Source organism: Peromyscus maniculatus, chromosome 8, assembly GCF_049852395.1.
Source record: "Peromyscus maniculatus bairdii isolate BWxNUB_F1_BW_parent chromosome 8, HU_Pman_BW_mat_3.1, whole genome shotgun sequence".
NCBI classification, from domain to species: domain Eukaryota; kingdom Metazoa; phylum Chordata; class Mammalia; order Rodentia; family Cricetidae; genus Peromyscus; species Peromyscus maniculatus.
In genome coordinates this window covers 62,374,359-62,399,804 of record NC_134859.1, presented here as the reverse complement: position 1 = coordinate 62,399,804, position 25,446 = coordinate 62,374,359, and the positions used below count along the sequence as shown (strand labels likewise).

Sequence of the window (25,446 nt, the reverse complement as noted above, 5' to 3'; positions counted from 1 at the left end):
ATGAAAGCCAAAGCTGATTTCTTTCTCTGGCTCCTGGAAGGGAGGGAGGGAGGGAGGGGACACGAACTTGCTTTCAGAGCTGTTTGTGGCCTGAGGACCCCCTGTGACCTGTGAGCTGCCACCACAGCTTGGGGCTTTCAGCAGGTGCCTGCAAGCATCCTTAACCCTGTCCCTGAGGCACAGGCCTCTCGCCTTTCCAGTTGGGTGTGCATTTGTATATTCAACCCACTGCAGATTGCAGTTATTCAGGGGAAAAATGCATATATCGAGCACATGCAGACTTTTTTTTTTCTTGTCACAATTCCCTAAGCTAAAGAAGGAATAATGAAGTAAGCTCCATCCATCTGCCTCTGTGTCTCTCAGAATATTCAGTGGGGCCATTCTGTTCCCGCCATAACTGGTCCAAACTGCTTTTAAGATCCCCCTCCCCCGTGCCTAGAGACCCCCTTGTTTTACACTCTGATTCCCCAGCATCTTGGCACACTCCTCATGTTGTAGCCATTGAGACGCTTCACTGTCCCACAGCAAACCTGTGCTTCTAGAGAACTCCTCAGTGTCCTGCCTCACCTCAGTCATCGCTACCTCTGGGATGCCTGCCTGGCCTGACTGTAGTCCTCATCTTAATAAGATGCTAACTCTGCTTGCTCTGAGCCACATGCTTTAGCACTTCCTTATCTACTGTCTTGCATGTCAGTTAGCGGTTCTTTGCCAGACTCTATCCTTAGAGCCATGGAGAGTAACAAAGGCTGTATTTGTAGGATGCTAGACACTATTCTCAGCACTTGACAAACAATGTCCCATTTAACCTTCACCTGCCCACCAAAGTGCCAACTGTTCCTGTTCATTTTTAACGAAGGAGCTCATCCGTTCGTCCCCTACCATGTCTTCCTTAGGTCACCGCCCAGGTCTGTCTGGGGGCATTTGTTCTGCGTGTTCCCAGAGCCTGGGGCTTTCTGGAGAACCTTATTCAGTGTTTGAAAAGCTCCTTGACTTGTCCAGCCAGATTTGGAGATCAGGATACTTTAACTGTTTAATTCTTTCCTTTCCTCTTTTTCCCTTGCCTCTATCCATCCTGGGCTCTGTGGCTAAGCTACAAATTCACGACATGAGACAGATGAACAGGCGCAAAATGACTTTAATTTGGTGCCTATGCAATGAGTCCCACAGAATATGATCCTCTGAATGCTCAGATGGTTGAAGTGTGTGCATATGGTCCTCTTTGTCTCTGGCGTCTACATCCAGGGATTCAGACAACGACAGATGAAAAAATATTCAGCAGAATGGCCATTATACAATATCCGTGTTATATGTAACATAACGACCATTTAGAGGGTGTAGGCTAGGGCTTGAACCTAGGGCCTTGAGAGTATGGAACATGAGCCTAATTGCTGGGCTACAACTCTAGCCCCTCCTTGTGCCTTATTTACTTTGTGTAATGCTTGGGTTGAAACCCAGGACCTTGAGAAGGCCCTGTAATGATCAAACTGTAACTACCTCTTAGGCCATTTTTTTTTACAAAGTGTTTTGGCATCCAGGGATTTTCAGATCCCTTGGGGATCCTGAACTCAGTCTCCCCACCCCCATGTCAGTACAGATTCCTGAGCTACAGAAAGGAGTAAGACCTGGGGCTTCTGGGGATAGCACAAGCTATGGGAGGGGTGGGGGTGAGGGTTTTTTTTTTAGTGAATCCAGGTTATTTTGTTATGTGTTAGAACATCTGGGGTAATAAAAAAACATCTGACGGTAATAACTGTCTGGATCAGGATCAGTCCTCTTCCTCTCACGGATACTTGACTAATGTAGATCTCCTTTGCAGATGTAAATTTACTTTAAAATGACAATTTTTCAGAGCTGTCTTAGAGTAACGAGCTCAAAACATGCCAGAGGAGCCAGTCTGAGTTTCATTCCCTGGGACCCACCTGGTGGAAGGAGAGAACTGACTCCTGCAGGTTACCCTCTGACCTTAACACACTGGTTTTGACATAGGGTGTACCACTGCTGTGTGTACACATACATAATAAATAAATAAATGTTAAAAAAAAATTTTGGATGGCATATTCTTGGTCTCCTACAGTCATATTTTGGGAGGTGTGCCCTGAGCTGAGCAGGTGGAAGGTTTGGGAACGCTTTGTGATTGGTTGGGGGTGGGATAGAAAAGCGCATGCTGGAGACTGAGATCTGCTTTTGTAGTACAGGAGCATCCAAGAGAATTGTTGATCGAGGAGGATGCCAGGGCGAGGGAGAGCTGGGTCCCAGGAGAGCAGAGGGCAGTTGGGAAAAGATTGCAGAGCCCAGATCAGTGACCCGCTTTCTGTCCTGGCTGTAACTCAGGGTTGGCCTTAACCAAAGCTATTAATCACCTGCGTGTCCTGTGAAAGTGAGCGTTCTTACTCAGCACCTGCAGATTTAGCCTCCTGTTCTACATTTATAAAGAGCCTCGGGTGATGCCTCTGATGTCCACCTGAGTGAGAAGGACCGAGATTCCAATACCCATGCCAACACTCATTCAGCCAGTGACTGATTTACCTCCCAGCTCCCCAGTTCCTGTAGGATAGGGTCTCAACTCCTTATAGTGACACAGGAGCCTGGCTCCTGCTGCTTCTAGGCCTTTTAGCTGGGACTGGGTACAGAGACTGGGACTACTCATCTGCGGCACAACCTTTCCTGCTGCCCCATCCGCGGTAGGGACCTCTTACCTCATGGTTCAGACCCACCATGCGCTTTGCAAATTCTGCTCTTTGGCCTGTAGGAGTGCATTTGGACCTTTCTGAGTCAGGCCAAGTTGAGGCTGAAGGTCACCTCAGCAGTGACTTACTGGGGGGATGGGGTCTAGACCTAGATTCCTGGTCCTAGAGAGAAGCCCTCCAGAAGTTTCTAGAATCTTTCCCTGTCTCTCCTCACAGTCAGAGTCAACCACAGACCTTGGTCTTGCAGGGAGAGGTGAAATCAGGTGACTCAGTTGTCTGGCTTTGAACATTTGTCGTTTCTTGGCACCTTTGAGTAAAAATAGAGCTGAGAGTGACTGAAATGCAATGCTCCTGTGGGTCCTGGAGATGGTGGAGAGGTGGAGCCTCCTGGGGAAGCTGTGTGCCTGGCCCTCTGTGAAGGTGGCTAGAAGCCAGACAGGGCCTTCATTCTGAGCCAGCGTCAGGAGGTGGGCTGACCCCTCCAGGCTCTAGAGCAGAGCTCCACCATGGAACGACAGTTTCAGGACTTGCTGCAGGAATTCCTCTGGGGCTTCCTGAGTTTTCTTTTGGACTTTCTGTGCTCAGGTCCCAGCCTCCTGGCAGGGATGTCCTTAGAAGGGCTGTGAGCACCATCCTGGCTACTCCACTACTGAGGTTTCCTGATAGACGGGTTTGGGGCATCAGCAGCACCCTCTCTCCATGTAGGAGTTGAGCAGCCTGGGGGCACACTTCTTTGCTTGCAGCCTGTCCCCTCCTCTGGAGAGAGCGGGCACTGTTGATTCGCTCACACATGGGCCTTGGAGGGACAGTTTCCTCTACTGTCTACTCCTTTGGGCTTTGTTTCCTCGCCTAGAAAATGGGGGCGGAGAGACAATATATATAATTGGTACTTTAGCAAGTCCAGGAAAGGGTTGCCGAAGTTTTTAGCAAATAAAACTATAAGATGCTTTCAAGCTTGAGGCCTACCTAGACCATGTAGTGCCTGTAAGCCAGTGTGGGCAAATTATTGAGATCCTGGAAGGGGGAGTGGAGGGAAAAGGAAGAGGAAAAGGAGGAGGAGGAGGAAGAAGAAGAAGAAAGAAGGAAGAGGAGAGGGGCAGAGAGGGGCTGGCTATGTAGCTCATTGGTAGAGAACCTGCCCAGTATATACAAGGCACTGGGTTGGATCTTCAGCATTCCAGGATGTTATAATCTGGTAGGCTGGTAGTTCCAGCCATTCTGAAGGCTGAAACAGGAGGATCCCTTGAGTTAGGAGTTCTAGACCCACCTTGGCAACATAACAAGACTTTCCCTTACCCAAATAACAGTAGCAGTAGCAGCAACCAAACAAAACCCCCAAACCAGAAAACAAGCCAAAAGCAAAAAACAAGCAAAATCCTACCTAGGGTGCTCAGTTAAATTAGAATTTCAGATCAGTAATGTACTGGGGTTTTTTGTTTGTTTGTTTGTTTTGTTTTTTGTCAACTTAATACAAATTGGAATCATCTGGGAAGAAGGAAAACTGAATTGAGAAAATGCTTCCATCAAATCAGCTTCTAGGCCTTCTGTTGTAGAAGGACCCCGCACGCGGTCCTGGGTTCTATAAAATTCAAGCTGAGTAAGTCATGGAGAGTGAGCCAGTAAGCAGCGTTCTTCCATGGATGGTCTCTGCTTCAGTTTCTGCCTCCAGGTTCCTGGCCTGACTTTCCTCAATGGTGGACACTGAAGAGTAAGCCAAATGAACCTTTTCCTCCCCAAGTTGCTCTTGGTAAAAATGTTTTAGCATAGCAATAGAAAGCAAGCTAAGACAGTAATAAAGAAGTTAAAGAAGTTAAAATTTGGGACATGCATATATACTAAAAATCTACTTGTAGTTTATCCAAAATTTGTTTAGCTGTCTGTCTCACTCTCCTTGTTCTTTTTATAGACAGTGTCTCACTATGTAGCCCTGACTGACCTGGAACTTGCTGTGTATCTGGTTGGTCTCAAACGCAGAGATCTGCCTGCCCCTGCCTTCTGAGTGGTGGGCTTAAAGGGGTGCTCTACTGTGCCCTGATATATCACGTTTAATCTGGTATCCCTACCACTGGATTAAATGGTATGTAATATAACACTTTTTGAGGATCCTTCTCCTGTGTTCTATTCTCCCCTTAAGCCCAGAGACCAAGCTGATAAAAAAAAAAAAAAAAGGACCTGGAAGTTGTCATAGAAATATTGAGATTGTTTTAGGAGAGTTGACACAAAAATAATGATGAGATTTATGGAAAGGTGCCAGTGGAAATTGCTGAGCAAGTTAGCACTTGCTGTGGGCCCCACATGGTGCCTGGGACTAGATGTGTGTGAATGCCTTTACTGGAAACAGACTCCTGAGGGAGACATAGAAGGTAAGCAGTCCTTGGGGTTTGGGTTTTTGGTTTTCAAGACAAGGTTTCTATGTGTTACAGCTCAGGCTGTCCTGGAACTCACTTTGTAGACCAGGCTGGCCTTGAGCTCACAGAGATCCACCTGCCTCTGCCTCCCGAGTGCTGGGATTAAAGGTGTGGCCACCATGCCCAACTGCAATCCTTGCTCTTTACTTTTTTTTTCCTTTCTTTTTTGGTGGGTGGTACTGGGGCTAGAACCTAGGGCTTAGGGTCTCTGGTGTGCTACCACCGAGCTATATCCCCAATTTTGTGTTCTTGCTCTCACCCAGGATGCTGTATTGTTCTGTCTTGTTTACGCAACTACAGGAGTTCAAAGACTACATTGTTTTCCAAGGTCAAGGACATGGAAACCTCCAGGGGTGGGCTTTGCAAAGCAGGTGATACATTGCATGCTCCCAGAAGGAGGTGTGACTGTGACTTACTGCCTGGGTTCCCTGTGATCTTTACATGGAGAAAGAACAGCCTGGCCTAAGGAGCCACATGGGAGATGATGTTCCCACCTAACACCCTTGACTGTCATGGAGACACCTGCCGTGTGCTAGCCTATCCCAGGTGCAGTACACTCCACGCATCCCTGGGTGTTACTGAGAGTGTCACTGAAGTGAGAATCCCCATCAGGCTGAACCTCCAGGCTGCTCTGAAATCTGACAAGTCCTCATGCTTGCCCCGCTTCAGACTTCCTGATTCACAGAGACTGGTGCTACTATGTGATGGCTTCCTTCTGGAACTCATAGTAATTCTCCAGGACACAAATGTCCCCCTTTAAGAAACGGGTTGTAGGGGCTGCAGACATGGCTCAGGGTTAAGAACATCTCTGATACAGGACCCAGGTTCAGTTCCTAGCATGGTGGCTCACAACCATCTTAACTCCAGTTCCAGGGGATCCGACATCCTCTTCTGGCTTCTGTGAACACTGTGTGCACATGGCATACAGACAGACATGCAGATAAAACACCCATACACAGAAAAATTTTTTTGGTTTTTCGAGACAGGGTTTCTCTGTGTAGCTTTGCGCCTTTTCCTGGAACTCACTTGGTAGTCCAGGCTGGCCTCGAACTCACAGAGATCCGCCTGGCTCTGCCTCCCGAGTGCTGAGATTAAAGGCGTGCGCCACCACCGCCCGGCCCCAGAAAATTTTTAAAAATTAAAAAAAAAAAAAAAATGAGTTGTAGCTGGGCATGGTGGTGGCGCAGGCCTTTAATCCCAGCACTTGGGAGGCAGAGGCAGGTGGATCTCTGAGTTCCAGGCCAGCCTGGGCTACAGAGTGAGTTCCAGGAGAGCCCAGGCTACAGAGAGAAGAAACCCTGTCTCAAACAAACAATGTGCAGGGGGGGGGGGCGTGAGGGGGGGCAGGAGGGGGCGTGCGATTATGGATATGAGTTACATAGGCAAGGGTAGAGATGCTGTAAATACAATACAATATTCATGTATTAAATTCTCAAAAGAAAAAGAAAGATGAAGTGAGTATGTAGAGTGATTGAAGATTAGCAAAATTCAGAGTCCTCAGATATCACTGTCAGCCCTGGCTGCCTTGACACCCAGATTCCAAGGTGTCCTCTCTTTTCCTGCCTCTGGCCTCCTAGATGTTTCTGCTCCCAGTCCCTTGCCATCCTCCTTTCTCCCTGCCCCCGGCCCTGCTCCCTGGTCCCCAAGGAGCTCCTCAGTGTTTGTCAGAAGATTCAGGGGGTCCTGGTCCACCCACCAGGAGGCCAGGTCCTAACCTGGTCGGTCACTCACTGCCTCATCCATGGGAGTGAGCAGGAAGGAAGTGGCCCAGTTAGATGGGAGTTTGGGGACTTCACACAAGGACTGAGACCACTGTGTGGTCAGGATGAGCGCAAGTCTGCTTCCAGAGCTGGAGATGGAGGCCATGAAGTCAGGACTTCCAGGAAGGAGCCGTAGCATGCAGTGGAGCTGCAGGGAGGAAGTGGGAAGAGAACAGGATGTGGGTCCAGGAAGCCAGCCTGTCTAGATTAAATGCATGCTGAACTTCTTCCCATCACCATGCCAGTTTCAGGGACACAAATACCCACCTCCACGCGTCTCGATCTGTGTGAAAACCAGCCAAGGTGGTGACGTGTGCTGCTGTCGACTGCACTGTTTTATTCCTGAGCAAGGGATTGTTGGTGTTAGTGATGTGTGCTGGCTAGGCGCTCGACTCAAGGGAGGCTTAAACATCCTCTTTCTACTCAGGTGCCTCTGACCTCCGAAGGATTGTAGGTGAAGGACAGAAAAACCACACAGCTGCGAAGCCTAGATTGAAATCCCTGCTTGCCCACTTGATGTCCAAGTAACAGCATAAAGCAAGTTAGACTGGTGTGTTCTCTCCCTCCCTCTCTCCCCCTCTCATCCTCTCTCCTCCTTCCTCCCTCTCTCCCCCTTTCTTCCTCTCTCTCCCTCCCTCCCTGCCTCTCTATCCATCTCTGTCTCCCAGTCTCACAGAGGTTTCCCTGCCCCTGCTCTCTTGAGTGCTGAGATTAAAGGTGCACACCACTAGCTGGAGGAAGGTGGTTCTCAGTGAGTTTGAGGCCAGCCTGGTCTATAGAGTGAGAGCCAGGACAGTCAGGCTGCATAACACAGTGAACCCCTGTCTTGGAAAAACCAAACCGAACAAACAAATAAAAAAAGGTGTGTACCACTATGCCCAGCCCAAGCAAGAGGGTGTATTTATGACGCTCTCTCATCAGTGAAGTGACCCTCATATGGCTGGTTTGCAGGCTCAGAGGGGATTGGATAGTACTAGCTGGTGACAGAGAGGGTAGTTGGGAGGACCCAGTGGGTGTCCTCAACCCAGCTCTAAAAAAGCCTTGATGTCTAAAAGAAGCCTTGATGTGTGGATTGTTGGGGCCTCTGGAAAGCCCAGGTAAAGTGCTGGACAGGTGAACTTTGTGGGCCTCCGTCCTGCGTCCTTGAGAAGGGACAGTGTCTCTGGGTCTGTAGAAGGCTGGAGCATGGCCACCTCCTTCACTCTTCTCTCGGCGGCAGCACCCCCTGGAGGCTGGAAAGTAAACAACAGTTCCGTCCAACAACAGTGTCTCCACGGCTTCCCACCCCTGCCAGAGGGGACCGTTGTATAACTGGTTTCCTTCTTGTAGCCCACATCTTGTTAAGCTTTAGTCGTTTGAAGTGCCAGGTACTACCGAGTGGTTAGTCCTTTGCGGTCTCGTGGGGAATGGTAGCTTACTAGCCGGGCTGTGGGCTCCACAAGGCAGCCATTGTCCCGGTCATCTGCTAACGTCCCCCAGGAGTCTGGTTGGTGTTCACACCCCCTGTGAGTTGGTTGTGTAAACTTGGTGCCGAAGGGTGGGCATTTTGTCTGTTTGGTTCTGTCATACCTGCAGCTTCTGCGATAGTGTCTGAGATACAAGAATTACTTCAAGAGGGAGGGAGGGAGGGAGGGAGAGAAGGTGGGTGGTTCTGGATGGATTCAGCATTTTCCTTAGAGCCAGAAAGATGTGGGTATATGCCCTTTCTGCAGGGCAGAAGCTCGAGATCGAGGTTGACGTCAGCACGGTTGGTTCCTTCTGAGAGCCGAGAGTCTCTGCTGCCTTCCTGTGGCGGTTGCTGAGTGTCTTTGTAGACAACCACCAAGATGTGGTACCTTTGTCTCCTCCCACCCTTCCCCCGTGTCTTACTGTGTTAGGATTTCTTTTTTGTAGAAGGATACAAGGCACATTGCAGTAAGGCCTGCTGCCCCCAGGATGTTATGTCAATTTTGTTGCCACTAGAAAGTTCCTGTTTCCAAATCAGGCCACATCCTAAGGTCCTGGTGTCAAGATGTCCAGCATCTCTTTATCTAGTGTGCTGCCCTACACACACTGCAGTCAGAGGTGCTAACTATCTTGAGTTTTGTGTTAGTCGTCCTCACCTTTATTTTCCTACATAGATTGTTTGTTTGTTTGTTTTGGTTTTGGTTTTTTGAGACAGGGTTTCTCTCTGTAACAGCCCTGGCTATCCTGGAACTTGCTTTGGTAGACCAGGCTGGCCTCAGACTCAGATCTGCCAGCCTCTGCCTTCTGAGTGCTGCGTTTAAAGGCCTGTGCTACGATGCATGGGGAAATATCTTTTAATAACAAGGTCTCACTCTGTAGCTCTGACCAGCCTGGAACTTGCTGTGTAGACTAGGCTGTCCTTGAACTCACAGAGCTTTACCTGTCTCTGCCTCCTGAGCGCTGGGAGTAAAGGTGTGTACCACCGTGCCTAGCTGTACATTGTTAAATAATATAACTATGTAGTTTTGCTTGTAATTTATAGAGCTACTCAGAAAAACTGTCTTGAAAAACAAAACAAAATGAAATTTAAAAGCGATTGTTTTTTAGGTTTGTCTTTCTTGCCTATAGCTCTAAATTATTCATTGTCAATTCTGTAGTAGGAATGAACTACAGCTTGATTAGTGCTAATGGTATTCCCACGTACATGTGTATGTTCAGTGTATTCATATTGATGTGAATGGGGCAAGTGTTACAAACCAGTACCTTCCCCTAGCGGGTAAGATATTTTGCACCGTTCAGTGATAGGGCCAGTGCCATAGAAGAAGAAATTCCTTTACAGCCCCTTCCAGAAAGCGACCTACCAGATTGACTGTGCAGTCCACTAATGAGCCACCCTGCTATGTGAAAGCGCTGGAGGCATCATGTGCCTGCCTTGGTGGCTCTGGTTCCCTGCCTGGCAGGTAAGCCGGGCCATGGTCCTGCTGGTCTCACCAGCTGTCTGTCTGTCCACCCACTGAGGCGAGACCACATGTCTGCAGATTTTCATCCTCCATCTGTCACCTTTGGCTGCTCCCTGCTCCTGTTGAGTGTGTTCTGGTTGTGGCCTTGTCCTTGCAGTTGCCATGACCTGAGAGATCACAGACACACACATCCCCACTCTATCCAGACAGGTTAGCTGCGTGTGTGCTGTGTCGGCACCGACTTAGGTTAGAGAGGGAGTCAGGCTCACATCTGCAGCCAGATGCCCGAGCTTCTAACTTGGCCACTTAGCAGCAGTGTGACTCAAAGGAGATGCTTGATGACTGTATGCCACAGGTTCTTCCTAAGATGGGAACAGTAAGTAAGCCTACTCCGTGGGGCTGTGTACCGGTGAAGTGAGCTCAGTTGTTAAGCCTGCATGAGGGGCTGTCCTTTTGAGCCCACCTGGGCACCAGAACCTGCAATGGCTCTACTTTTTACTGGGTATCTCTGGACACGGTGGCTTCCTCAGAGAGAGGTCAAAATGTCAAACACCCGGTGGAGGTGGGGAGAAAAGCAGATTCTGGGTTCAGGCTGAGGCAGTGGGAACCCGGCCCGAAGTTCACTGGCCGGGTTCTTGTGAGCCAGTTGACCAGACTTCTTGCTTCTGGGCTAAGGCGTCTGCAAAATGGGCTTCTGAGGAAGCAGGGCGAACAATCCTTACGATGGTTGAGTGTGAGAGTTCATAGAAAGCTTTAGTATAGTGCCTAGCTCTGCTTCCACAGCTTAACCCAGCCAGAGTCAAGGGAGGGGAAAAAGAAAAGAAAAAGGACACTGTGACCCTGTGTGGAGGGAGCAGCCGCCTGGCCGAGTTGATTGCCTTCGTAAAGAGTCAGTTCTCCAAGCTGTCCCCTTGAGCAGAGGCCTGGGCTCTTTCCCACTGGTCTCTGCTTCTCCGATGCAGCCCTGTATCTTTGCAGGTAAGTGACAACTTCATTTAGATCCCCACAGGGTTCAGAGAGGGTCCCATAAGTGGAGTTGAACCAGGGTATCACAGTGGGCACCTTTCCTACCTGCCATGGCCAATATTCTGACTCTCCCTGTCCTCTCTGTTCTGGTTACAGCCATGGATGGAATGGGGGCACGTTCTGTCTGCACACACGTTGTCATCATTTGTCCCCAGCCTCCACTGCTAGCCACAGCTGCCCATCCTTTGTCTTCTCTTAGTTCTCATGGCTTCCTTAAATCAGACTCTCCTTAGTCCTTGTTTAAAACCTTTAAAACCCCCTCTCTTTTGGGAGAGCCAGGCATAGTAGTAATATGCCTGTAATTCCAGCCTTTGGGATTGGGAGGTGGGGACAAGGGAGATCAGAAGTTCAGAGTCATTCTTGGCTACAAAGCTAGTTCAAGGCCAGCCTGAGCTACCTGAGACCCTGTTTCAAAAAAGTGTGTGTGTGGGGGGAAAGCCGTGAACCGTTTCATGGCTCTCTGTTGCTCTGTGGGTATCTGTCTTCCGCCGAGCTTCATGAACGTGGTCTACTGTCCTCTCCCACCTGGTCATTCCCCCTACCCCTTTCACTTATACCTCAGAATCTCCCAAATTCCGTACATCACCTTCCCTTTGTATTGGCTTGAGGACCTTCAAGCCCACTTAACCATCCCCAGCTTCCAGAAGCTCCCCAGTCCCCAAGAGAGTGAGTCACTTTGGATAATGCTTGTAATAGTTGGGGTTCTCTAAAGGAGCAGAAGTGTGTGTGTGTGTGTGTGTGTGTGTGTGTGTGTGTGAGAGAGAGAGAGAGAGAGAGAGAGAGAGAGAGAGAGAGAGAGAGAGAGAGAGAGAGATTTATTAGAATAGTTTATAGACTGTGGTCTAACTAGACCACTGTCTACACAGAAGGTCCAAGAATCCAGCACTTGTTGAAGCTGGATGTCTCAGCTGGTCTTCAGCATATGCTGGAATCCTGAAGAAGTCGGCTGTAATGCCAGTGAAGGAATAGATTTGCTATCAAGAGTGAGAGCAAGCAGGCAAAGAGAGCAAGCTTCCTTCTTCCATGTCCTTTATACAGGCTGCCAACAGAAGGTGTGGCCCAGATTAAAGGTGGATCTTCCCACCTCAAAGATCCGAATTAGAAGTGTGTGTGTGGGGGGGGGGAACACTCACAGGTGTGCACAGCCCTTTGGGTTTTAGTTAATTCTAGATGCAGTCAAGTTGACAACCAAGAACAGTCATCACAATGCTCAAGGTCATGTAATAGTTCAGAATACAGACCTCAGAGCAGACTGTCCTCACCACACAACTTCATAGCTGTGTGATCTTGAGCTCTTTTCCGCATCAGTGGTGTGACTTGCTGGTTAGGTTTTGTCAACTTGACACATACTAGAGTCACCTGGGAGAAGGACCCTTAATAAAGAGATGTCTGAGTATGGCGGTGGCGCACACCTTTAATCCTAGCTCTGGAGCCAAAGGCAGCCAAGTCTCTTGAGTTTGAGGCCAGCCTGGTCTACAGAGCTAGTTCTAGAACAGCCAGAACTGCACAAAGAAACCCTGCCTCAAAAAAAAAAAAAAAAAAAGAGAAAGAAAGAAAGAAAGAGAGAGAGAGAGAGAGAGAGAGAGAGAGAGAAAGAAAGAAAGAAAGAAAGAAAGAAAGAAAGAAAGAAAGAAAGAAAGAAAGAAAGAAAAGGAAAAGAAAAGAACGACAAATGCCTGCATGGGATTGGCTCATAAGCATATCTCTGGCATTTTCTTGGTTGTTGGTTTTGGTGGAAGGGCCCCGCCCAGTGTGGACAGTGCAGCCCCCGGGTGGTGGTCCTGGGAGGTATAAGAAAGGAAGCTGAACATGAGAGCCTGGAAGCAAGGCAGGGAGCAGCTTTCCTCTGTGCTCGCTGCCTTTGCCTCTGCCTGAGTTCCTGTCCTGACTTATTGCTCAGCGTTCCACTGTGATCAGGACATGTAAGTCAAATAAACCCTTTCCTCACCTGGTTGTTTTGGTAATGATGTTGATCTCAGTGGTAGAAACTAAACCAGGACACATGGGAACTGGGAACTAAAAGAGCCACTACCCATTTGGAGCGCCTAATGAATGTATTTAATTTCTGTCCGTCATGAGCACATGGATTGAGTCTGCTTTGCTTCCCAGTTCTGTCCCTGTCCCCTAACACCTACCCACCCTGGCACCTACCCACCCTGGCACCTACCCACCCTGGCACCTACCCACCCTGGCACACTTAGTGCACATTGGACAGCTGTCAGTGAAATGAAGGACCCTTCCTCTTTTTGGAGAAGGACATCATAGATCCTTTGCCCAGTTTTCGCTTGGGTTAGGTGTCTTTTATTGTTGAATTGTGAAATTTCTTTGGATGTTCTAGATTCAAGACTCTTGGCAGGTAAATGGTTTCTAGATATTTGCATTCCGTGGATGTCCTTTTCAAACTTTCTTGATGTACAAAAATTTTAACTTTGATGATTACAGTTCTCTATTTTCTTTTGTTGCTTTTGGTCAGTTACTTTCCTGTTGCTGTGAAGAGTCACCGTGACCAAGGCAACTTATAAAATACAGCTTTCAGTTGGAGGCTTGCTTACAGTTTCAGAACATGGTAGCTAGCAGGTAGGCAGGCAGGAAGATGGGCGGCAGGCAGGCAGGGCCCCGGAGCTGTAGTTGAGAGCTCACATCTTGAGACAACCATGAGGCAGAGAGAGGGCCTGGGGAGGGAAATGGCATGGACTTTTGAGACCTCGAACTTCACCCCAGTGACACTTGGACACTTCTCCAAGGCCACACCTTCTAATCCTTCCTAAACAGTCTACCAGCTAGGAATCAAACATTCAAACATACAGCCTAGGGGGACCATTCTCATTCAAACCATACTTTTGATTTCATCATCTAAGAATCCTTTGTCCAACCCCAAGGTTGTGAAGAGCTATCTCTGGATTTTCTTCTAAGTATTTCATAGCTTCAGCTTTTAAATGTAGGTCTCTAATTCATTTATTGACTTATGTGTGTGAAAGTTTTGCATGCATTTATGTCTGTGCACCACATGTATGCCTAGAGGCCAGAAGAGGGTGTCAGGTCCTCTGGAACTGGAGTTACAGAGTGTTGTGAATCACCATGTGGGTGCTGGGTCCCAAAACCAGCTCCTCTGGAAGAGAACCAGTGTTCTTAACCACTGAGCCATCTTTCTGGCCCCCTTTAATTATTATTATTATTTTTTTTTTTTTGCTTTTCAAGATAAGGTTTCTCAGTGTAACAGTCCTGGCTGTCCTGGAACTCACTTTGTAGACCAGGCTAGCCTCACGAACTCACAGAGATTCACTTGGCTCTGCCTCCCGAGTGCTGGGATTAAAGGCATGCACCACCACCGCCTGGCCTGAGTTACATTTTTAAAATTATCATTATTGTGTGTACACATGTATGAGCACATATATGTTACAGTAGTGTGTGTGAGACAGAGGACAACTTTGTGGGGTTCTCTCCTTCCACTTTCACATGGGTCCCAGGGGTTGAACTTGGGTTACCAAACTCGCATGGCAGGTTCCTTTACTAGCCGAGCCACCTTGATTGATGGCCCCAGAGTTCAGTTTTGAAGTGAGTTCCGCTTCACTCTCTTGCATTTGGTCATCCAGTTGTGAGGTTGTGCGGCACCGTTTGTTGAAGACTGTTCTTTCCCTATTGAGTAGATTTGGCACTCTGGTCAGAAATCAGTTGATTGGGGGAAGTGCTTGCCTCGTGTGCCCAGGGTCCAGGGTTTGATCCCAGTACAAGAAAACAAAACAGAAAATCAGTTGACTACCTATCGTGTCCCCTTTGGGGGGCTATGGCAGAGGACATTAGATTTGAGACCAGTTAGGCCAGAGAGAGAGAGAGAGAGGACTGAAACAAAACAAAACAAAACAAAATTCCTTGAGCACAGATATACAGGTTTATTCCTGGGCCTTTCAGATCTGCCCTGGAGATGTTTGTTGGAAGCCACGGCCCGCAGTTTTCTACCTCTCTGTAGTCCTGGAAGTCCCCACAGGACGCGTTACTGGGCATCCCATGGTGAAGGCTTCTCCCCAGAGGCTCCCACAGCTAATCACTTCCCGCATCTGTCAGGGTGATCGCCGGGAGGTTGCAGTGGGGCGCCCCGGGGCAGGCCTCTGCCAGGGTGCAGGTCCCAGGGCAGGGCCTGTTTGTGTGAAGCCCAGCTACTGATTGGGCAGATGCCCTGAATGCCGCAGGTGGGAGAGCTCCGAGGACTAGGTGGGAAAGAGAGCCGGGCCACTGGAAGGAGGAGACATTCCTGGCACTGGAGGCATTCGCACTGGCTGGCCTACGAGGGAGGGTGAGCCCTGCATCTATGGGTAGGCACCCGGAGGCTGGGGGACACTAGCCTTGCCAGCTCTCCTGCAGACATGGGCCTCTGGGGGGTGGGGGGTGGGGTCCTGGGCGAGTTGGCCCCTCCACTTTCTGAGTGCTTCTTCCGTGAAGTTGGGGGCATTGGTGGGCTAATAGGTTGGGTGGGTCTTGGAAGCTACGTCTTAAATGTAGAATGAATAGAACTTTGCAGGAAGCTGGGGGTCCCTCCGAGTGGGGCTGAAAGTTTGGTGGCATCAGGGGGGATATGTTAACCTGCAAGAGAGTCCTGAGATGATGGGTACTTTCATGCAGCTAATACTGAGGGTATGGCTACAGAGGGTTATGAGCCTGCACCTGTCACGTTCTGATTTGTCCTGTTTTGTTGGTGGTGGTTTGTTTGGCTGTGTGGGAGATGGAACACAGGGCTGTGTCCATACTTAGCAAATGCTCTACTACTGAGCCACACCCCCAACTCTGGACCTGTTGACTTCTGTGGGCCCAGAGAAGGGGTGGGCTGCAGGATGCTGGCTCACCACGTGGGGAAGGGGTCTCGTGAGAGTAGAGAGTACCACGGCACAGTGTGTCTTTCCATGACCTCCAAGGCCTCTGAGGTGCATCTTCCGCAGGTGGCATCCACTGCGGTGGAGACACTCCGTTTATTAGGGATGGGGGACGAGAACCCACTCACTGCTCACTTCATGGTCCTGATCCCTTAGGTTCCGCCCCCGAGCGGAGTCGGGAGCAGGGCGTCTGAAGGCTGTGCATCCATCTCCTCCCTCTTCATTTGTTTTCCCCACTCACCCACCCCCAAGTGAGAACAGAGCTGTGCGAGTGAGTGAGTCGGAGTTGCTCACTGCCTGAGGATTGCATCAGCCCGGTCTGGCAGGCTGGAGCGGGAGCCTGTTGCTATGGTGACTACCACCAGGCTTCAAACCAGAGGGAAGGATGAGGTAGTGGCGGGGTGTGTTTTCCGCACCTTGTGATGTGGCTGTGGGATAGGCACCAGTTCTGGTGGGTCTGCGTTCCCACCACTTCACGGAGGTGCCATCTACTTCGGCAGGCAGCATGGGACTGTGCCAAAAGCTAGTGGGCGTTGGGGGTGTTTAACTAGAGGACACAGGTCCGTCCCCCCCCCGTTCCCCCCCCCCCCCCCCCCCCCCGTGGCTCCTCTGCCTAGTTTTGGGGTTGAGGTGAGACTAGAATTTCACTACGTGAGCTAGATTCTGGGGAAAGAGAAAAGTCCGGGTATGCCCTCATCTCCCAGATCTCCAAATGCTAGATGTAAACCTGCATGGGCTGCTCAGTGCAGCTTCTTCTTCGTCTCCGTCTTCCTCCTCCTCCTCGCTCCTTGTCCTTCCCACCTAACAGCCTGTCATTTAACTGACTATAACAGACTTGGGCAAGCGGTCCGATCTGTCTCTCATCTGTGTCTTCGGTGAGAAAGGAGACCAAAGTCTGTCTTGGCACATTGAGTACCTGTCAGGTGTCAGTGTCACGGTAGACCTGCCCCATCCTTCTGAGTAGCCTGTCTCACTCTGCTCAGGAAATGCCATCCTTGGGTAGCAAAGCAGCAGAGAGCGTAAGAAATCACAATCCTGGGTCTCTGTGTCCTGTGCTGTTTTTGGATTCCAGAGACCTCTCCAAATCGCCCTTAGGGTGCCAGTGAAGGGACGCATAATCCATTCTTGAGTGGAAAAGTCACAGCAGTGTCTCTGCAGAGAATGTCCCCAGGTCTGTGTGGGGTGTGACACACGGAGAGGCTGCTGTGATGTCTAGACAAGAGTGATGCTAGATATGGGGACTGCATGGCACAGCCTGGAGGCAGAGGAGACCTGTCAGGACAAGACATTGACAGAACCCATGCTTGGGATTTAGCTCAAGCTTGGGCTTTTCCCAGACCCTCAGGACCCTTCGGGGATAAGGACCCGTTGCCAGAGGAATTCTCAGAAGTGATTAGGAGTGAAAAGGCTGTGTGGATCTGGAGGAGAACCTGAGCCTGTTGGGAGCTCAGAATAACAGCCACAGCCGACATCTTCGGAGTCCACTCAGGATGTACGTACTCATCCCTCCTCACAGAAACCCTTTGCAGTGGACGCTGTTGTTAACCCATTTTGAAGGCAAAGCAGAGGCACAGAGAGGTTTCAGTGACTTGCCAAGGTCACACAGCTGATAGGAGGTGGAGCCTGGGATTCAAGCCAGGCAGTCTGGTTCCAGAGCTTGAGCTCTTACCAAATGTTCCGCTGACTCTCGCCTTGCAGAAAGATGATCGTGAGTCAGCTCATGTGACCTCCTCCACCCCCCCGGGAGAGACAAAGAGGAAGGAGCAAGTGTACAAGTGCACACCAACCCGCTAGAGCTGGCGGGACAGCTGGGGACAGTGCTGTGAGCTGCGTGTGTTGGTGGTTGCGCTTCGTGTTTTTGTGGGAGTGTGGGGGTAGGGGGGCCACGTCTCTGCACCTCCCGCCTCTCACCTCCTCCCTCCCTGAGTGGTTCCTGGTGGGGGCGTTGCATGGACCACGTGTGTAGACAGCTTGCCCAGCTCTGTGGAAGGGTCCTGGGCTCTCAGAAAAGAGTCCAGGTCTAGGGCTGAGAGTGAGTGGCAGCCACGGAGGGAGCCGGCTGTCAGACTGGAGAGGACAGCTACCATGTGTGAGGTCCATCCTGTTGTGCCTCTGTTACACTTGGCAGTGTGTGCGCGCTACCCACCCAGCATGCAGCTGGCCTTCTTGGGCTCTTTCCCAGGGCCAAGACAGTGAAGAAATAAGAACAAAAACAATAACAAGAGTGATGATAATAATAGCCAGCAACAACACTTGTTACATGCCAGGCACTGTTCTTAAGGCTTCACTAACTCATTTAGCGGTCGCAAAAACCCTGAGATACTGCATGCTACTGTTATTTCATTTTATAAACACAGAGAAGTTAAGCAGTTGGCCAGAGTCACACAGTTAAAGATGAGGTTTGAATTCAGGTAGCCTGGAAGTCTGTATATTACCATGTCCTCTTGCGGCTCATGGGGAAACCGCTCCCACGGCCATCTATCCAGGATCTCACGTGTGTCATTTGCCTGCCCTCTGTGCCATGTGTGGAATGTGATTTACATTATTAGCCAGGCCCTGGTTTTTATGGGAGCAGTTTCCTCCTTTGTCCTCATGTCCAGGCATGGAAGGGACATTTCCAGCTCTCTTTGGAGCAAAGGTGGCTGGCCCTATATAGTCCTACCGGTCTACCTAGAGCAGGCAGGCCCGCTAACCTGGAGGCCTTGTGTCCTGTGTCTCTTGACCTCTTAATCTGTATGGCCTGTTCTCCGCAGCTCTCCTTGCTGGGGCAGCCAAGCACAGACATCTGATCCTCTCATCATGTCTGGCCTTGCGCTTGTTTCCTGCTGGAGGCTGCTATTCTCTGGGGATGCGGCTGGCATATCTGACAGCCAGGTGGGAGGGTGGGACTCTCCAGACTGAGCAGGGGACCTAGGTGATGGAAGAGAGGTGGGACTGAGAGCCAGGGCAGTAATACCAGGGGGGATGTCCTCCTCCTGGCCATGACCACGACTGCTCAGCATGCTCCCAGAGACCCTGCCCACTGGCATCAACCTGAGGTGGAGATGGATCCGGTTCTGGAGTAGGAGCTGAGGTGATGCCTGATGGGCGAGAGGGAACAGTGGAATTAGAGCCCACAACCGCCTGGCAGCCCTGCTTAGAGCTGAGCCAGGCTTGTCTGATGCCAAGATGCTAATCACAAAGCAGAGTGCATTCTGCTAATGAAACCTGCCTTTGCAACCCCAGAGACTGTGTGTTAGCCACCTTGAAAGGGTTCTCGTTGTTTTTTTTTTTTAAAGGTTTATTTCTTTTTATTTTATGCTGTGAGAGTTTTGTCTGCATTTTAAGTGCAATGTGTGCGCGCGGTGCCTGTGAAGGCCAGAAGAAGGCATCACAGATGTGTCTGGAATTGGATGGTTGTGAGCCCGGAGTGGGTCCTCAGCGAGAGCAGCGAGTGCTCTTCAGCTCCGAGGCATCTCTTCGTTCCCTTGCAAGGGTTCTTACCCCCGGTACCGATCCCTCTCTGCCTTCCTTCCTGAAATACGTATTTTTAGTCAGGTGTGGTAGTGCACACCTTTAATCCCAGCATTCCGGAGGCAGGAGGATCTCTGTGAGTTCCAGGCCAGCTAGGGTTATATAGTAAGACCATGACTTTAAAAATAAATTTTTTATATTTCTGTTCAGATAGCATGATCTACGTGTGTATATCTATTAAATTTGCCATCATTTTAAGTGAACGGTTCATTGGACTTAAATACAGTCACATGATTGTACAGCTACCCCTAGCCATCCCCTGGGGCCCTTCTCATCTTGCAGAATGAAATTACCTCATTCAGCACCAGCTCCCCACTCGTCTCTCCAACACCAGCAACTCCCACTTTACTTTGTGTTTCCACAAGGGACACTACATTTATTTATTTATTTATTTATTTATTTATTTATTTATTTATTTATTTATTTAATTTATTTATTGAGACCAGCTTATTTCATATAGTATAATGTCCTCAGGATTCATTAGGAGTATAGCGTGGGTCTGAATTTCTTCCCATCTCGAGGTGGAAGATACTCCGTTGCTTATAGGTGCCACACTTGTTTATCCTTTCACTCCTGAGGGACCCTGTGTTGCTCCCACCTTTTGGCTCTTGTGAAGAGTGTTTCTGTGAACAGGGGTGTTCCCCACCTACTTTGGGCTCCCTTCGGATGTTAGTAGGCTATCCTTGAGTCTTAGTCTCGGCTGGGTCCGTGGACTTGGACAATGGTAATGGCAGAGGGCAGGAGTGGCAGCGTCATGAATTAGAGGGCTTGGCTCTCTGGTATCGGCTTCTACTAAGCTATCATAAGCCTGGCATAGTAGTACCTGCTTGAGATCCCAGTCCCAGGCAGGTTCAAGGCCAACCAGGGCTACATAGTGTCTGGATAGCCTGATCTATATAAATCCCATCTCAGTAAAACAAAGCAACTCTTTAAATTTGGGGGCTCCTGGAGCCAGCACCTTCTGGAGGACGTTCCAGATTCCCTCCCCCTCAGCACCCAGAACAAAGTGTTGAGTTCTGGTTCTCTCAGCAGAAGGGTATGTATCTGTAGCTTACCATGAGCTGGCATAGGCCTCGTTAGGAAAAGAGGAAGTGTGGGTGTGGCGCCTGTGAGCCCAGGATTGGCCAGATGACCACAGAAGAGCTGGATTTCCATGTTAGGGTTGCTGGTTATGTTATAGGGTCAAGTTAACCCTTGAAGTCCTGACTTAACACAGCGAAGACTCTTAACACACAGGTCCATTGCAGGTAGGCAGGGTTCTCTGTGCCCTCTGGATAGTCAGGGACCTTGCCTGATGGAGACTTCGTTATCTGGAGCCCTGGCCTCCAAGGCCCACAGCCTCAGGGGATGAGGAAGAGTGAATTGTGTGTGGTTTCTCTTTGCTTCAGTCCATGTCCACCTAAATGTTGATGGCCAGAACTGACAGCATGGCCTTGTCCATCTGCAGAACAGCTGGAAACAGTGGTCTTTGGTGCATCCAGAAGGAGAGGAGAATGGGATATTGTTGAGTGCTGGTCCTGTTGGACATACCAGGGCCATGGCACCGGTGTGAAGGAAGAAGGCCCTCAAGCCCCGCTCTGTTTCAGGAGTGATCCTGGCAGGTGGGTTTGTGTGTCACTTGGGCTGAGCTTTTTACTGTCCTTGTCTCGGGGAATCCTCATCATGAACTTGTCATTCTGTTTGACTGTCAAGTGAACTGTAGCTCCAGGCCACAGACTCAGCCAAGGCTGCCTGCCTCAATGTGATGGCTGTGCCTGCTGGCAAGCGCTTACCTGTGCTGGGACGGACCAGAGTAGTGGATGTTAGAGGTGGCGGGGCCACAGGAGGTGGGTGGCTATCTGTGTATGTCCACGTGTGCATAAGGACATGGGCTTTGCTTTTCCTGGGCTCAGACCTCACCTGGCTTTGCTTCCACATCCCCAGAAGGTAATGCTTCCATAAATTTGAGTGACTCTTCTTGTCTCTCTGTGAAGCAGCAAAATCACTGCCGTGCTGGAGCCAGGGGAAGGCATGCAGTGAAATTGGCAGGACCTCTTTTAGTTCTTTCTGTTCAGTAGAAAAAAGAAATTTCTTTGAAGGCTGGGATCGGAATCCAGGTGTTTACACATGCTAGGCGAGTGTTCCACCACTGAGCCACAGCCTCAGCTTCAGTGGTGGAGATCTTTTTAAGGTCTGGGTGGAGAGCCAGCAGCTGGAGCTGAATGCCATAGGGTGTCTTTCTAGACCCATTGGGCAGAAGTGCCTCTGTGTGAGAGGGTGTGCAAGAGTGAAAAAGTTGGGAATGCCTTTGTTGACTTTTGTAAGGAAGTGTGGAAGCGTGGAGGCACGTGCCTTTGGGGATCCTGGTCCTGGTGGCTGTCAACCTACAGCATTGCCCCTGTGCTCTCCCCGACTCTTGGAAGCCTCCGGATACTTTTCTCTGAACTGCTCCTTACTGCTTCTCAGCACCAGATTGAGAATCATTTAGTTTTTCAAGGATACCCTGAGGACTTCTGGAACCATTGAATGGGAGAAGGGCTCTGAGGAGGACGTTGCAGGCTGGTGATAAAGAGGCTGGGGATTTGAAGATCATCATCACAGTGGTCTCTCTCGACTCCTCATCATGCCTCCCGGCTGCAACCCCTTTGTGGCTTTGGGGCTGAACATTTCCCACTGGGGACAAGAGGAGGAAGAGAAGGGCCTTAAATCAAACCAGACCAACCCTGAGAAGGTTCAGAGGGACTGTTAGCTCTGATGGGGGTTCGAATCCCTAAAGATTTATCAGAGCAACCTACTGCTCCTACACCTTAAATAATCAAATCAATTGTTCCGAGGGGAGCTTAGGAAGCTTTTTAGGGACTTTTCAGCCAGTCAGTAGCTCCCCAGCGTGTGCTGTGTGAATCCTGTCCCCAGTGCCAGAGTTATCGGTTTACAAACCAAGGCTCCTTGCCCTCTAGTCTCCTGCCACCTAGTGGAGAAAACAACAGAAAGAGCAGAGAGACAGAACAGGCCACAGCCAACCTCATCTCACCAATTCCTCAGCTGATCTTGTTTCCTCAGACTGAAAGCTTCTGAGTGTGTTCTCACCCAAATGGATCTCATCGGAACTGCTGCTCAAAAGCCTAAAAGCTTAACAGACTCTGGTTTCTGGTCCTCACGCCTTATATACCTTTCTGCTTCCTGCCATCACTTCCTGGGATTAAAGACGTGCGTCACCATGCCTGGCAGTTTCCAGTGTGGCTTTGAACTCAAAGAGATCCAGATGGATCTCTTCCTCCAGAATGACAGGATTAAAGGTGTGTGTGCCACCATTTTCTGGCCTCTATGTCTATCTAGTGGCTGTTCTGTTCTCTAACCCCAGATAAGCTTATTAATGTGCACAATATTTTGGGGAACACAATATCACCACACATAGAAGATTTATTATTGTTCCTTTGGTCTGGTTGACTAAATGATTTATTGTCTGAGAAAGGTCCTCCTCGTCAAGTGTCTTCCATTGTTCTCCAGGATGTAGTAAACATCCCAGTTACAGATGAGGAATTGGAGGTGCCAACAGAACCAGGAACTTTCGGAAAACGCATAGAGCTGGGATCTGGGATCAGAGCCCTGGCTTGGCCTCGGTCTCATTGAAGTGATAGGCTCCTGTAATGGAGCTGGGGTCGGCTCCTACCCCTGCATCTGGCATCTCATATCTTACGGGGCATTTGTTGATTGGCAGGATTATTCACACATGCAGTAGGCATCCCCTCCGTTATGGGAGGAAAGACACGTGTTGTTTGGTAGTGTCTGTCCTATATGTTCAGTACACACGTCACTGCCTTTCCTACAGAGTACTTGGGATTTTGTCCCCTCCAGGTGTGAAGTTGCATTCCTGTAATCCTAGCACTCAGCAGACAGAAGCAGGGGGATCATGAAATCAAGGCCAGTCTGGGCCATCTAATGAGACCCTGTCTGTAACAGAGAGATGTAGGGACTGGAGGGATGCTTTGATGGGGTAAGAGCGCTTGTTGTACGAGCGTGAGGACCCGAGTTGGATCCCTAGTACCCTTGTGAAAAGCCAGGAGTCGCTGTGCACACTTGTAACCCTAGCATGGCAGCAGGGGGTGGGGATTGGAGACAGGACAGTCACAAAGACTTGCTGGCCAGGCTAACTGCAAAACGGTGAGCTCCAGGGTCAGTGCGAGACCCTGCCTCAAGGGTGGAGAACGATAGAGGTGCACACATGCCTGGGTGCGTGCGTGCGTGCGTGTGTGCACATGTGACGCAGATATATTTCAGAGAATTTAGAAATTTTAGTTTGCCTGAAAAGGGGGTTATGTCAGAGCATTAAAAGACTCAGTTCAGCCGGGCGGTGGTGGTGGTGCACGCCTTTAATCCCAGCATGCGGGAGGCAGAGCCAGGCGGATCTCTGTGAGTTCGAGGCCAGCCTGGGCTACCAAGTGAGTCCCAGGAAAGGCACAGAGCTACGCAGAGAAACCCTGTCTCGAAAAACCAAAAAAAAAAAAAAAAAAAAAAAGACTCGGTTCAAAGAGCAGGCTTTAAGTTGCAGCTCAGTTGTTCATTATTTGATGGCCCTGGCTGCAATTTCTTTGAGCCTCAGTTTATGCCCCGTTTATGTACAGAGGGGTAGATAAGCAGAGAGTGACAGCAGCACTCTGACAGCCTGCCTGGCTAACAAGGATGAGATGAGCTCCTAGCTGTAGGCTTGCTGTGTACACTAAGAAACAGGGTGCAGGTTCCAGTCAGCGTTTCTGCCCACCCTCACATCCTGGAAACTGGTGAAGATGTTTCCTCTTCTACTCGGAGCCAGTTGGCATACCTCCTTCCTCTTGTCCAAGACCCCAAGATTTCTTTTGTCTCTGACTTTGGAGCCCTGGTCTTCTCCAAGCGGCCACGGTCTCTGCCTTCCCTTCCCCGAGGAATCTTGGAGGTGGATGATCAGATCACCATCTCCATGGCAACCAAAGAGGTCCTTCTGCACTCCCACAGCGGGCCTTGAGTCTGTTCCCAGCAGTGGGGGCGGAGCCAGAACGCAGAACTCCTGTGACATTAGCCACACATCCAGCCATGAGGTGCCACTTGTCTCTGGCCAGGTGACCAGCTGCCCCGGTGCTGATTTAGTGATTTAGGGTGAAGGTGAGGGTCGTTCTGTGCTCCAAGTATTTGCTGCATGCTGACTCCTGGGACCTGAGTGAAGGACCATGGGCTACCCTCCATGCCTGTTCACAGTATATGATCGGACCAGAGCAAAGTGAAGCAAAGCTCTTCTGTCCACTGCTTCCTTCTCTATCCCCAAGCAAACCCTGCATCCCTTAAGACTTCTGCAAACCCTGCTTCTTGCCAGCAGCCTTCCCCATGCTTAGAGAGTTGATAGCTGCTGAATTGATGATGCTGCCTAAGGCATTGTAGGGCTGTAGGGCTGCTTCAGAGTCTGAGCTCCATTGGGCTTTCAGTGGAATTCTTATCTAAAGCTGGAGGATTTCTGCTTTTCCAAGAAGTAGAACTGCCCAGGGTCAGGGCAGTGTCCATAGCCCTGATGCTCTGCCTACCCACATGGATTCGGCTTGAGTGTCTGGGATAGAGCTAGTCACCAGGAACTTCCATCACATGTGAAGTTAGGAACGTATGTCTTAAAAACTCAGCATGTGAACCACAATGGTCCTTGATGCCTCCCTCCATGCTGAGGCTACTTAATGGAGGGTGATCATTGGCAACTGATGGGAGTTTGTTGTGGCCTTATCAGCCATCAGTTCCACCAAAGCCCCCAGGTTTTTTGTTTGTTTGTTTGTTTGTCTGTTTTTGTAGTTTAAGAACCAGGAGATCCTTCAGGGCACTCATCCTAGGATGCAGTCAGGGTTGTAATTATAATAGCTGTTGTTTATTTAGTGCTTGCCCTGGGCATTGCATATATTTTTCCCATTACAAGTTCATGAAAACTTGATGAACATCGAGTTTAGAGGTGTAAAACTTGTCCCAGCACTTGGGAGTGTGGAGACCCAAGGATCAGGAGTTCAAAGCCTGTCTTGATCAAATAGCAAGTTTGAGGCCAGCCTGGGTTGAATGAGACCCTATATCAAAAGAAAAAAAGTAGCTAGGAATGTATAAAAAAAATAAAAATTTAAAAAAAAAAAACAAATTGAAAGTGCCTTTAAAAAAAAACTTAAGGGTGCTAGAGAGATGGCTCAGTGGTTAGAGCACTGTTGCTCTTGGAGAGGACCTGGGTTTGGTCCCCAGAACCCACATGGTGGCTTACAGACTTCTGTAACTCCAGTTTTAGGGTTATCTGACACTCCTGACCTCCA

The 25,446-nt window shown here is 49.6% G+C and overlaps 1 protein-coding gene across 4 annotated transcripts in view; it reads left to right on the top strand.

The window, feature by feature from the left end:
- The window catches only part of Abr (ABR activator of RhoGEF and GTPase), a 203,887-nt gene that overhangs the window by 67,768 nt on the left and 110,673 nt on the right, over window positions 1-25,446 (top strand). The window contains exon 1 of one of the 4 annotated variants that reach the window (XM_076542917.1): window positions 14,853-15,097. The exons of the other annotated variants lie outside the window; for them this stretch is intronic. Within the exon in view, the coding sequence (XP_076399032.1) occupies window positions 15,094-15,097 (4 nt within the window). The 5' untranslated portion in view covers window positions 14,853-15,093. Of the gene's footprint in view, window positions 1-14,852; window positions 15,098-25,446 lie in introns of those variants that run through there. 4 annotated transcript variants of the gene reach the window in all.